The following is a 13,750-nucleotide window of genomic DNA, read 5'->3' as shown; positions in this document are numbered from 1 at the left end:
AATCTGGTCCAGATGCTTCACATTCCTGCATTTTTTTCTTTCTTTCACTGTTTTGGTGATTCCACGGCTCTGAATGTCTGGGAGACCCTGCTGCCAGGGCAACGACACAAGGAAGAGGAGGGGCTGGAGGATCTTGCAGAGGAGGCTTTGGAATCAGGTGACATGCTCCGTTTGGCTGAGCTGCCGGGAGCGTTTAGGATATACAGGTAGCCCACACACTCCAAGATTATTATTATTGTAATTTTTAAAATAAAATGAAAACTAAATATATGGAAATGTCTTCAACTGACAAGAAAACAACAATCAAAATACATTACAACAATATTTCTTGGTTTCTAAACTAACTATACAGCAGTAAAAATATATTATGTAATGTTGAGCAACCAATGTTACGATTCCAACTAGGAAACTCACCTTCAATTATCTATAAAAACATAGATATGCTGTACTGTACAAGTTAATATTACAAACCACCTGCAATTGTAGCTTAATGTGCCTCCAACAAAATGCTATAATATTTTTTTTTTCCTGCAGGGCCTGTCCTGAGTCCAGGGAACAGTGCCGGTCTGCCATTTCTCTCCTGTACGAATTATACACATCTCATCAACAAGAAAGGGACACACTGACAGTCCTAGGCGAGAGGTATTTACATTCGACATGAATCAGGTTCAGATCACACAAATTTTAAACAGTTTAAAGCTGCTTGTAGGTCTACACTTTAAAAATCAAGGTCATGTCATATTAGATGATCCACTTAACTTATTATAATCTTATTTACCTACTGTATAATCTTGCTCATCTTGAACCCAAAGCAGGTTAACATTATAGGAATTGTTTGGAAATACATTTTTATTCTAGATTGGACACTGCTGGGCTTCCATATCGCTTTAGCCAATTGATTCATTATTCTTTTCCCTTCCAGGCTGGACAGGGACAGCCTGAGACTAATGTGTCTGCACATCAGGTTGGCAACTCTTAGAGCGCAGAGAGCAAAAATGTCCTACAGTGCTCTTCTGGCAGCCCGACAATCCTGGGAGACATGGTGAGCCAACAAACATGTAAACAACAATATACATTGTACAATATACAACACTGGACATAAAAATCTCAGCTGTATACTCCCTGCACCTCATCTATCTGTTCAGGCCACATGTTAACAGTCCATGCAGAGCAGAGCAGGCTGTTTTGTGGCTACAGGGTGAAGAAGAAGAGCTAATGAAGTACTCTGTCTCAGTATCACCACAGCAGGTACTGTAAATCTGATTAGTGCATAATGTCATTACATTATTCTTGAATTGTATACACTATGTTCTTTTGTGCGGTCATATTTTTCTCCAGTAATGCTCAAGGTGAAAAAGCATACACTACAGTAGTATTATCAGCAGAGAAACTCTGGCCCTCTCCCAGCAGGCACTGCTGCAGTTGCTGGTGCTGACTCATGAGCAGGAGAGGCAGCACCTGGTCCAGTTGGTACATGGGGTCTCCATAGAGGATCTGCAGTGGCCAGGCTGCACTGTGCCTTCAAAAGAGGGTAAATCAATATTTCTTCTTTTTCACCTGCTTTCAGAATTGGTTTGCTTTTATTTCCCTAAATCCCATATTCCTTATTTGCCATAGGAGATGACCATAAACAGGCGTCTTTAAGGGACGTCTGTATAAAAAGGCTGAGACAAATCCATGCCAGCCTGCAGACACATGGTGAGACTCAGATCCACTTAGAGCAAACTTACCCTCAGCTACAACCCCAGCCCCAAATGCAGGCCCACATAGGCAGCACACTGGCTGAATGGTCCCAACACCAGCTGGAAGATTGTGCTCTGCTCCTCTTGACCCATCTGCTGGAGCTCCAGGAGGTCCAAGCTTCTGCATTACTGCCAGCGCTGATGAACGAGGTGAGTCAAGACAGCCACAGCATCCAATCAAAGGCAAAATTCTATAATAAGTCACAAGAATTCAGAAATAATTATGTGTGTCTGTTAGAGTACACAGCATCTCCAAGCTCTGCGAGATGAGTATGAATCTGAACTTCAAGCAAAGCATTACACCAACCTGCTCCAACTCCTAATCTCAGATGCCCCTTTTACCTCAGGCTCTATACTAATTCCTAATACAAACAAGGCACAAAGCAGTAGCAAAGAGCAAATCCCAGCTGAGTCCTGCTGCAGTGGGCCCATTGAGGCCCAAAACATCAGTGATAAGCCACCTGGAGCTCTGACTGTTGTTTCAGTCAGAAGGGCCAACAGAGAACTACATGGAGTCCAAGCTGAAGATGGGACTAACACACAGGATGTCTGCACAGGTATTGCAAACGCAGGCAAACATACTGTATATGAACATATACTCACCACTGCAATTACAATAAACTTTGCTTTCTCCCAGGTTGTGGAGCAACAATGGAGGATCTGCCCTACTTGGAGATCTTGTGTGTGTCAGATACAACAAGTAATACTCACGAGCCCTTCGCTGCAAAGGGGGGAGCAAAGGATGAGGAAGAGGACAGAGCAACAAAGAGCCCCCAGAGTTATGAGAAACAGGGCTCACTGATTGCCCTTGCTTGGAGCAAACCACCAGAGGATGACACTGACTACGAGACAGAGGCTGCAGACAGAGACACAGCACAGAGCCAAGATGGTGAGAGCAGTCTGCAGACCAGAGATATGTGCAGCACAGCTGAACACTCACAGTGTGAGGAGACTGCTGCAGAAAGCCACGATGAAGAGTTGAAACCCACTCTGTTCCAGTCTGGTTCCACAGGCCACCCTGACCAACAGTCTCAGCAGTGCAGCGCAGTAGAACAGGTACTCTCAGCAGCGTACAGCATTAGCATATAGCAGACCATAAAACACTGTGTTGCTGTCATTCCGTGTCATCTGATTCCTTCCCTTTTATATTTTATCATTCACTCATTAGTTGACCTTGGAGGAGAAGCCAATACCGACCCTGCAGGTTGTACAACCACATCTCTTGGTTGACTCTCTTGACATTAAACAGCATGCCAATGACCTCTGTTCTGGAGCATCTAATGAGACATCCAATGGGGTAGAAGTGGTTGAGGTGGAAATGTGTCCCACTGCATCAGAGTCACAGCTGTGGGATCTGGGAGGGCCTGAACCTGCTCACCCTGAGGACCAGAAATATACCTCGCAAGCCACAGTAAGTGTACTGTTACTTCTTTGTGCAGCCAGGGCTTTTAACATTACTTTATGAAGACGCCAGTGACGCATCACTTCCACATTACTCTATTTTAAAAATAATTCTGCAGCTGTTTCCTGCTTTAAAGGCAGACTGTAGCCTCGCAGAGAGGAAGACAATGAGGGAATCCACACTGATGGAGAGAGAGAGAGCAAGAGAACCACTGTCAGCAATGGAGAGAGAGAGAACGATGCGCAACCTGGTGGACATGCAAAGAAAGGTCGAACAGAGGCAGCAGAGAGACAGAGAGAGACAACTGCTGAGGGTGAGAGAAAGTGGCACTGAAAGATTACTCAGATCATTGTAAGTGAGAGGCTGAGGAGCGCGGAGACATCTGTCATTGACATCTCGTTTGTCTTAGGTTCAAGAACGTCTGTCGATCATCCAGAACAGGAAGGCAGAGGAAGATCTGCTTGGCCTTAAACACACAGACAGGCTAAGACACCTCACACATGATCTACCACAGGTAAACATGTTGAGGGAATCTGTCTGCAACACTCTGATAAGTTTTGTATTATCACACTTTTAACTTTTGTGTTTCAGGAGGACAAGAACCAGCAGAAGACAGTTGTCAGAGAGCGACTGGAGCAGCTAAGAAGAGAGCGCTCTTATGTCATGCAGTCCAAAAGAGACAGGTGAGGGGTTATTTATTTGAATTAGACAACAAATGAATGTCTACCATCATTTTCTCCACTTTATTTTTTTTTTCTTTTTTTCACTCTTAAGAAATACTGCAGGATTCAAGGAACTCCTGGGTCCAGTAACCCTCCACAGCAGAGAAACAGACGACGGAGAGGTCTGAGATACTAGAGCTGCTTAAAATTCTTGTCGAGTAAAAGAGGAATTTTTAGTTATTTCCATATTCATGAAGGTTGCTGACACTAATAAACTTCCCATCACTAAGTAGCACAACAAATATATGGTTCTCTAATGATTCAAACTGTATCAATCATTGGTAACATGCTGTTGTGTGTAATGCTATAGATATTGTGAGTGGTGGCCTTCCTGTTTGATGTCATATAGAACATAAATATATCTCAAAATGCAGATTGTTTATATGAAAAAAAAGATCTCAACAAACTTATGGTGACTGTTTATTATACAGTTTAATTATCATCTTGACAAACATAAGCATCAACAGTAATATCATTTATCAATGACCCCTTTTATTTGTGTACACATTATCCCCGTGGCCTAAATTACATACACAATGAGTCGCAAAGGTGCATGTTAATAGTCTACACAAGTTCCATCATCTCTCCTTATATAGACATTGTTGGTCATTATGTTGTGACTACAGGAAGGACACTGATGTAGACTTTGATTGCACCTATGGACTGGGGTTGTATTTACAGGATGTGAGTACTGTAACATGTCAAAGGACGAAAGCTTTGCTAACAACTCTATGATGGGGAGATATGTATAATACAGAGGGTTGGGTGTGGGCCCAGTAGTTTTCCTGCAAGAGAGGGGGATCTCTCGGCCCAGTTGTGTGGAGGGGGAGGGGCGAGGGGGAGACTGTCTACATGGGAGAGATTATCAGCAAATAAACATTCAGTTGTTTCCTCTTTAACTGATCTTATATAGTGTCCACTCACACTGCAGTCCGACACAAAGCAGGAATACCTATCATCCTAATAAGCCAGAACATTCCACAGCAGCTCTCACACACTGAGCCACTGTGTTACACACATACATACAAAATACACGAGTGTGTCCTCAAATGGAGAGTACACAGCTTAGGTTCAAGTCATGTGGTCTCGAACACACTAACATTAAAACCAAAGACAAAAAAGCTTAAATTCCAAACTAAAAAAAAAAACAAAAACTGTGCCTGGCTGATAGGTGCTATACTCAGAGTTTTAATATTCTAGCAATGTGACAGCTGGGAACTAAAAAAAAAGAACCCACAAGTCCCATTTTCAAAACATGAGAGTTCACCTTTGAGGATGAGGTGCATTATTACCATGTGCGGTTCCCAGCAGGCTGTGCAAATGACACACTTTTCAGGCTGTAATCAGGTCAGCAGGGCACTTCGATTTGTGAAATACATGAAATTTAAACTGGTGTGGTGTCTGGACCCAGGATCAACATGTGCAAGATCTTCAGCGAGAAAGCAGCATGCGCTTGTGTGTGACAGACTAAACTACACCTTATACAAGATAGTCAACAATATTTGCATTTTATACACTAGACTGGTGTTTCCCACAGTGAAAGGTAAAAGCCTAGGATGAAAACATGGAGGTCCACATCAAGTTCTGTCAGTGAACCTCTGAGAATGGGACCACCTTCTTGCTGGAGGCTTTAATGAGCACTACTGTCCAAAAACACAAAACGGTCATCACAAGTCCAGCATCTCTCTGACTTATGGGCACCATGGAACTGAGGAGGGTGGATATACGTGTATTTGTATTTGTGTTTTGTATCTCTTTTTCATGGGTATCATGAAAGAAGAGAAATGTGCGTCAAGTTTTGAATGGTGTTAGCAATGGGACTCAAGGGATGTTCATGTATTTATGCTTTAATGTGTGCGCATGTCTTTATGCATGAGTCTTTCTATTGGTGTGCACACTGCACCCCTGGGCCATGATGGCCCCCTTCCTCATCAGAACTATCATTATAGGCCTCTCTCCTGGCTCCACCTCCTGATCCTTGACTCCGGTCAAAATCTGTCAAGTCAACTTCCTCCGCATCCGCTGTGATAACAGGATTCTCTGCACGAGCAGGCAGCAAGCACTCGAGTTCCTGAAAGAAATTGATCATTATTAAATACACAATGACAGCATAATCATTAGAGCAGACTGGAGTTTAAAATGTGCAAATCACAACAACAACTGCAACTCACATTCAGCTTTTCAGGGCTAATCCAGTTGTTTTCAGGGAACTGGACGTCAAACTTGAGGTAAAGGTCTCCCTTCTCAAATGGGTTTCTGTATTGAGGCATTCCCTCTCCCTTCACCATACGAATAGAACCTGACACACACACACAGCAACAAAAGGGTGTAAAGACATGTGGCATGCAGACACATAAGGACCTTGTGGCCTTGGCTTCTGCAATTTACAAGCTGTGTATTATATACTGTGACATAAGCAGGGTTTTCCGATTCAAATAGATCTTCATTTGAAGATTTAGTATATGCCTTTTCCCATGGATACGTGAAAAGTTGAATGTGAAACGTTACTCTCACGTGGTCCACCTTTGGTTCTTCGTGCAACTAGATCTGGCCATGTGAGAGACTAGTGAACCTCAGTTGAATCAAAAAATATGGCGGGAGCTGCTGCGGTACTTTCTCAACGTCATACAGCTTACTAACTTTACCAGTTAACATTTGACTGCAGACTACTCTGACAGTAAGGATGCAACAAACTGGTAATATTCATAAATCTGCATTGGAAGATATGGAAGATATATAGTTTTTGCAGTGTGGGCAGTGCGCTTCTTGCAGCATGGAGAGGAGTAACGTTAGCCGCCAGTCTGGAGCAGCAGCAGCAGGAGTCAGTGCAACGTCACCAGCTAATCTGTAAGTGTCTTCAACAGTAAATTACTCAGCACTGACTAACACCAAACCTTACACCAAGCTAGTTTTTGTAGTTAAATTATTCACATCGATCTCTGACTACTCAGAGGTGTGTTGTGCTAATTATTAGCTAATGGTCTGTTAGCTAAAATAAATCCATCGCTGACCAGATTAACTAAAAAGGTAATAACACACTCCTGTCCACATGATGCGTATTGTCTCTGCACAACACCCTCTGCACTAAAGAAAGCACTTGTACTATTTTTATCTGGTCACTCAATACTCACTGACTGTAAACTCTGTAGAATTGCACTATATTGTGTTGACTGAAGTAGTGTGTTGGTCTTGTTAAATAAAAAGTACATGAATGTTTCTCTCATTCTGCCAATGTGAGAAATTGATGATGAGAAACAGCACCAGTATTTTCAAATGTCCACCAGGACGTTTGATGATTTTCTCCATCAGAATAGCCCACTGTTACACAACACAACATACACAGTGAGCCAGTCAGTTCAGCAGAGCAGTTTGCTATCACCATCACATCCCCATACTGCCATTCATGTGCACAGCGTTTTCCCTGCCTATCTAACTCAAAGGTGGACCGCCTTTGTATTACTGGCCGCCATCTTTGTTGAAAATACTGGCATGTCATGTTGACGGACCAAAAAAGGTGGAACTCAACTGTGAGGGCAGCGCAGCAACCGGACAGTCTACAGCACGCACACACTAGAGTTATCTTGTAGTTCATCTTCAAAAAAGGCAGCGGTTGCAAGCATGATTTGATTTATTGACCCAATAATTACCTTTGCGAGATGAACATGAAGTATATTGTGAACTTTCTACGCCGTCATTCAGAGACTAACATTAGCGGAGCAGCGAATTCCAGTAGTAACAGACGAGACCGGCTGACCAACACACACTGCAACATTTAACAACTTGGACTAACTGTGAAGTGAAGAAAATAACTCTGTTCTCAGTCTGTTTCACCTCAAAAACCCTGTGCTTGCTCAGCGTCTTGGACAGCAATGTCTTTCCCCGGAGCTTACAGTGCAGCAGAAAGGCTGCTCTCCACTGCCGGAGACATGATGTTAATAACAACACAGCAGGGCACTCCGCCTCCCCCTCATACAGGCAGTAGACTGTAAGATGCTTTCAAATGAATTAATTCATTAGTTAATGCAGTTAACTTTTCGAAATAAAAAGGCTGCGGTCCATTTATCTTATCTGCCAGTCATGTTTCTTATTGTTTTTCAGCAGAATAATGACACCAGTGAAAGGTTTGGCACACAATATACTGAAGCAAGAGACTGACAATAGTGCCCCCTTTTCTATTCAATTGAGAATTTGGTTTTGAATCAAGAATCGATAGTCGCGATAGTATCGAATTGGGAGATAAGTATAACGTCCCAGTCTTACAAAATAGACACCATCATTTGTCACAACCTTCATTTTCCATCTTGGTATAAAATTTAAATCCCTATGGACACTTTCATCTGTCAAATCAATTTTCCACTTAAGCACACGACACTCTAAGGTACATGCACAAATCGTGTATGCCACGGCAAGCACATTCTCTAGCCTTTTCCACCTTTGTCTCAAAAAAATCCAGGGAAAACCCAGTGTGCGTATTGTATCTTGCAGATGTGAAGTGTTAATTTCGGAGGACATGCACAACCAACACTCTAAATGGACGCAGGATACATGAGGCAGCCATCACGCGAACATGTAGTTAAAAGCAAGCAAGTATATCTGTGGCCTTTCAGGCACCTCAGTAATTTCATTAGGGAACTATAGATTCTTATGAACAATATGATGGCTTGTTAGCTGTAAAAATAGCTGGAGAAAGTGCCACATCCAAAATGTATCATCAATTGGCTCATTGTGTTTGTTTCTCACTGTGATTAATTCAGCAACAAATATTTCTACACAATAATCTGCTTTTGTTCACTAAATGTCCATCAGAACAAAAACAAAAAAGCAGGAATGTGATGAAAAATAGATAATTCGCGAATGTGGTATGAAGACATGTTTACCTGGCTCTATGACCTTGCCAGGTGGGTATTTGACAAGCAGCTGACGTCCATCGAGGTGTGTGACAGTCATCTGGAAGCCACACAAAGCCTCAACCAGGCCAATACGTTGGACCATGTGAAGGTCACTGCCATCACGGCGGAATTCCTGATTTAGATAAAAATCCAAAAATTTGTTGCCAAGGTTCACAATTGTTGTTCATCAAATAAATGTAGAATGCTTCCTTAAATAACAGCTTTTCTATTGTAGCCCTGTTAATAAACACAGCCTAACAAATCAATATCAGAATCCAGGGCAGACAGGTGAGGTACCTCATGTTCTTTCTCTTGTAGCACCAGGACGATATCTCCTGGTTCAACGCCTGGTGCTTGGTCAGCTTCCCCAGAGAATGTGATCTTCTGTCCGTGTCTCATGCCTTTGTCCACATGCACCTCCAGAAGCTTAGTTTCCTTACACACCTTATGACCCTCACACTTTTTACAGCGGTCCTTCTCATTGATCACTTCACCTAAACAAGCACACACACACACACAGGTTAGACACAGTCAGAGTACTGTTGTGCTTGTGATTCTACCTATCCATTTTTTTAAAAAGTAAAGTCAGTGTGTGGGTGTTGACAGACATATTACCCTCTCCATTGCAGTCTGTACAGACTGACTGCATCTGTTGAACCATCCCGGGGGCCAGCTGTCTAATCATGATTCTCATACCTCGTCCTCTGCATGCCACACACTTCTGCACGGCTCCGGCTTTACCGCCCTGACTAGAAGGCAAACAGTAAAGCGTCAGCATTGTTAGCAGGAATTTCTATTTATGCACAACAGAATCACTGCAATTACATCCCATCATCTGGCTGGCCTATAAAACTATAGATTATTAGGCTGTTTTCAATCCTTAAACATTCAAAGCAGACTCACCCATTACAGGCAGCACACAGCACATTCTTACTGAGCTGTAGTTTGGTGGTTTTGCCATTGTAGAGGTCTTCAAGAGAAACTCTGTGTGACAAAAGAGTTATAAGTGACACAAAAACATTTTTTAACCACCCACTAAAGAACCCCAACGCTTTTAAAGTACAATACTTACTTCAGAGGGTGTACCATATCATCTCCTCTCCTCCTGCCTCCATTGCGTCCTCTGCCCTGTCCCCCCATGAACCCAAACAGTCCTCCACCAAAAATGTGGGAGAAGATGTCGTCCATCCCAGGCCCTCCTCCTCCTCCCTCCCGTAGTCCCTGTTCTCCATAGCGATCATAAAGCTCCTTCTTTTCTGGGTTTGTCAGTACCTCATATGCAAAACTGATCTCTTTAAACTGGAAAAAAGAAAAACAAGAACACTCAGGATAGGATGAAAAATCATTTAATATATGACAGCAATGTGGGCCAACTAGTTTTGTGTTTCATGAGTCACCTATTACAAAGAAAAAAAGAAATACAGACAGTCAAGTCTCTTGTATCAAGGTCTTGTAAAAACCAGGGTTGAGTCACAAAGCAGCAGTAAAATAAATCAAAAACTGATGCACTCATCTCTAGAGAAACACTGTTTCATATTCTGAACTCTGGTCTGTACCTATTATTAACCCTCAAAGAGTTGGGCTGTGTGTGATCATGACAAATAAAGTTGACATAATTTCTTGGTTCCAACTGTTGAGCAACTGTGGTGCTGCTGCTGTTGCTCTTATTGTAAATTACAGTGTTGCTGCTGTTGCCATTGAAAATGCTTTGGTGCATCATACCTTGTCTCCAGCATCAGGATTCTTGTCAGGATGATATTCTTTGGCCAGTTTACGGTAGGCCTGTAATGAACCAAAAATCAACATAAACAAAGCTGCATGAGAGCCTAGAGCTCAGGTATCAATAACCGCATTACCTCTCCTTACCAGTTAAGGGCTAAACTTGTGGGCCTGCTGTCAAAAAAAACATGCGAGAGCATCGCAGCCTCTGACATGTCAAGACACTTATCACTCATGTGTGAAGAAGACGACAACAAAATCTTCATGCGAAAATATGCATCTTTTTAAAATTTTCCTGCTTAACCAGCAACTGTCACGATCTCCTGGTAAATTCGGAATCCATCAAAATAACACTAAAGGCACTTCATTTCGACATACATTGTCGACATACATTTGATTCGCATTACTCGCTTGATGTTTTCTGCCAGGAGAAAACAGCTGGGATAGATGACAGCTATCTTAAAAATAGTTCAGACTTAATCGAGTTATATGATTCATTTGAGTTTACTGAATATAAGATTAACCCACAAGAGGTCATAAGCATTTGGTAAAATGACTCAAGTCACGTTTGGCAAGGTTGACGTTGATTTGCTGTTTATATACAATTCGTAATTAACGGTGTGAGATGTTTGAATCGAGTTCTGAGTATACAGCGACGTGAATTTTAGCAACGTATAGCTACCGTAACGTTAGCAATACGACGAGTGGTATTAACGTTAGCTAACGTTTGTCATTTAAGTAAAAAAAACACCCAAGTTTATCCATAAACATATAATGTAAATAAATACGTCGTGATTCACGCCAAATTTAGCGTCACCACATGCCACATAAACGTTGTGAACACAAAGGCAGATTTGTTTTCTTAGCATATTTTTGTAAGTGAGCTGATAAGCTAACATTATTTGCTTCGTTGCTGACTGACTTGGCGGGGGCTATTTGCTGGAATTTAGCTAGGTAGCGTTATCGTCTAGTAGCCGGCAAGCTAACGTAACTAGCACACTCGTGGTCACCGGAGTAATTCTGGGTTTCCATTTCCAAACAGGCTAACTCTTATCTTTCCAATACACGTAGGAACGATGAAAAAAATAAATACATTCTCAATTATTTCACCAACACCGATGTATAACTCGATTGCCTTACAAAGCGCAATGCAAGCAGTTATCTAGCTTAGTTTTGTGGCTAGGATAGCAAACTCACAAGCTGCTGCTGATGAGCATCTTGATTCGCTTGTTTCTAGGCCATATTTCAGTACCTCTCTTCCTATTTTATTATGTTCTCACTCTTATCAAATTTCTCTTTTGTTTCTGCATTTGCTTACCTTCTTAAGTTCATTTTCAGAGGCAGATGGGGAAACTCCGAGGATGTCGTACAGCTTAGTATCCACGACGCTCGACATGATGCTAACCGGCCGGCTGCCACAGAAAGAGCTTCTGCGGAGGTTCAGCTGAGAGAGGGGCCGACGCAGGATCCACCGGCAGGGACCGTCCGCGGCTGCCAGATACTACGACACACATAAACACCCACTCGGAAGTACATGCCCAAAAACAGCAACCATAGTAAGAGTTAGCCAGAGGGCTTATGTATTTACAGTAAATTTGCCATTTATTTTCTCAATTGAAAAAACAAAATAGTGCGTGGTTGTTATGGAAACCATTAATGTTGCGCTATGTTATAATGCCCGCAAAACGTTCCATAAATTAAGTTCAAATGGCTGAAATAAAATTTTAGACTCCCCAATAAAAGCTGAAAAAATGTCGCTGAAAATGTTTAATCGGCGTTTGTCCAAATATTCACTAGAAACTGCCGTTATCTACATAACACAGGGTAGTTTACAGATTAGGGAAGGTCGTTAAAGTAAACTACTCAACACTGTGTGAAAAATAAAGTTTTCCCTTGAGGAGTGAAATATTTTGTATGGAAGCCGAGAACGGCTATGTTTGCAATTTTTTTAAAAAATGCCATTATCTCGAGATCACGAGTTAACTATCTTGTTATCTCAAGAAATCTAGCTTTGTTATCTCAAAGTAAAGAGATAATCAACCCGTTATCACAAGAAAACAAAAGGTTGTTTCCTTTTATTACTTATGTTTATCAGAGATCAAGAGTGCCATGTCAACATGCATAGATGGCATCTTGACAACTGTAGCAACTGATCTAAGTTGAAAATGTCAGATCAAGGATTACCTGTTATTATTAATAGCACCTTTATTAATGACATCTGTGTCACAGCCAAATGGCAAGTTGATTAACTCCTGGTCGTAATATGATTGGATGTTTCATATTGGAGAAACACTCAACAATACCTTTCAAGCATTTTCATATTATTAGACTCAATTAGAGAAAGGAAAGTGGGGTGGAGAGAGGGAATAAGAGCCAACATATTACAGATTTGAACCCCTGTCCTTAAGAGCACTGACTGTGCTCGATCTCAATAGTTGAGCAATCCATGTGAGGGAAACATGGAGAGGAGAAAACAGGAATAAACAAATAAGAATGAGCTCCACCCGTGATAAATCTCGTGATAAATTATCTTATTATCTCAAGAAATTGGCCTTTTGTTTTCTCAAGATAACAAGATAAATTAACTTGTGATCTCAAGATAATGGCATTAAAAAATAATTGCAAGCATGGCTGTTCTTGGCTTCCGTAATTTTGCTTCTTCAATTTATGAGTTTCCACTTGGAGAAGACCAATGTTTATCTGAGGTAGTTTAAATCTGAAAGCAGGGAAGCATGGAAATAAGGTCTAGAAGCGGGACCACATTTTCATCATCACTGTAGATTATCCTTTAGAAAATGTGGTTTTATCTGATGTTTTTCTTTATCTGTCAGACTCCGGTGCAGGTGCATCATAAGTGAGCAGGCCCCCATTTTCTGCTTTTTCTGCTTCTCTACAGCTAAGCTTTGTGATTAAAATTCAAATTTAACTAGGGAATAAATCAGTGTTTAGAGCATCCTACTGTAGCTCTTAGGAGATTAGGATTCATGTCACCTGTTATTCAAAAGATGAGCAGCAAATAGCACTTTTGCTGATTCAGAATTTCTGCAGAAATTGAAAGGATGAGGAAATATATAAGCCTGCTGAGGCCTGGCAGGGATTATCATTATTACTGCAATTTATATTGTACTTTGCAGTATTTGTGTGTACCAGGTGACCAGCCCAGTGTGGAGCTGCAGATGCACATTTGGTAAAATAATGAATGTGCAGACGTGCAACCGAAAACAGCCACAGAGCCCAGTTCAGGGGCAGCAACAACAAGGAGATCAGAGTCAGCAG

General features: G+C 41.7%; 2 protein-coding genes across 2 annotated transcripts; one reads left to right on the top strand and one right to left on the bottom strand.

Moving 5' to 3' along the window:
- The first annotated feature begins 12 nt into the window (after positions 1-12).
- LOC121897345 lies at positions 13-4,637 on the top strand. Its single transcript, XM_042411756.1, has 13 exons — positions 13-206; positions 535-642; positions 923-1,042; positions 1,146-1,248; positions 1,411-1,531; positions 1,618-1,892; positions 1,981-2,299; positions 2,380-2,798; positions 2,911-3,153; positions 3,281-3,457; positions 3,554-3,658; positions 3,736-3,827; positions 3,919-4,637. The coding sequence occupies exons 1-13, from the start codon at positions 13-15 to the stop codon at positions 3,992-3,994; spliced, it is 2,352 nt and encodes a 783-aa protein (XP_042267690.1). The 3' UTR covers positions 3,995-4,637.
- Positions 4,274-12,330, bottom strand: dnaja2b (DnaJ heat shock protein family (Hsp40) member A2b). The gene is made up of 9 exons (XM_042410691.1): positions 11,793-12,330; positions 10,478-10,537; positions 9,828-10,054; positions 9,659-9,739; positions 9,371-9,504; positions 9,053-9,249; positions 8,744-8,888; positions 6,038-6,165; positions 4,274-5,937 (listed from the first exon to the last, which is right to left on the bottom strand). Exons 1-9 carry the CDS (start codon positions 11,868-11,870, stop codon positions 5,749-5,751), a joined length of 1,239 nt encoding a protein of 412 aa, XP_042266625.1. The 5' UTR covers positions 11,871-12,330; the 3' UTR covers positions 4,274-5,748.
- Positions 12,331-13,750: the final 1,420 nt, after the last annotated feature.

This window comes from Thunnus maccoyii, chromosome 5 (assembly GCF_910596095.1).
Source record: "Thunnus maccoyii chromosome 5, fThuMac1.1, whole genome shotgun sequence".
NCBI classification, from domain to species: Eukaryota; Metazoa; Chordata; class Actinopteri; order Scombriformes; family Scombridae; genus Thunnus; species Thunnus maccoyii.
Note: the sequence above shows the minus strand (reverse complement) of the source record. Positions and strands in the feature narration are given on the sequence as shown.

Coding starts and splice junctions, on each gene's coding strand:
- LOC121897345 (XM_042411756.1), top strand. CDS start 13: ATGCTTCACATTCCTGCATTTTTTTCTTTCTTTCACTGTTTTGGTGAT. Junction 2,300..2,379: donor CACACAGGATGTCTGCACAG/GTATTGCAAACG, acceptor GCTTTCTCCCAG/GTTGTGGAGCAACAATGGAG. Junction 3,458..3,553: donor GAGAGAGACAACTGCTGAGG/GTGAGAGAAAGT, acceptor CGTTTGTCTTAG/GTTCAAGAACGTCTGTCGAT.
- dnaja2b (XM_042410691.1), bottom strand. CDS start 11,870: ATGTCGAGCGTCGTGGATACTAAGCTGTACGACATCCTCGGAGTTTCC. Junction 8,889..9,052: donor TACAAGAGAAAGAACATGAG/GTACCTCACCTG, acceptor TATCTAAATCAG/GAATTCCGCCGTGATGGCAG. Junction 6,166..8,743: donor TGGCAAGGTCATAGAGCCAG/GTAAACATGTCT, acceptor TGTGTGTGTCAG/GTTCTATTCGTATGGTGAAG.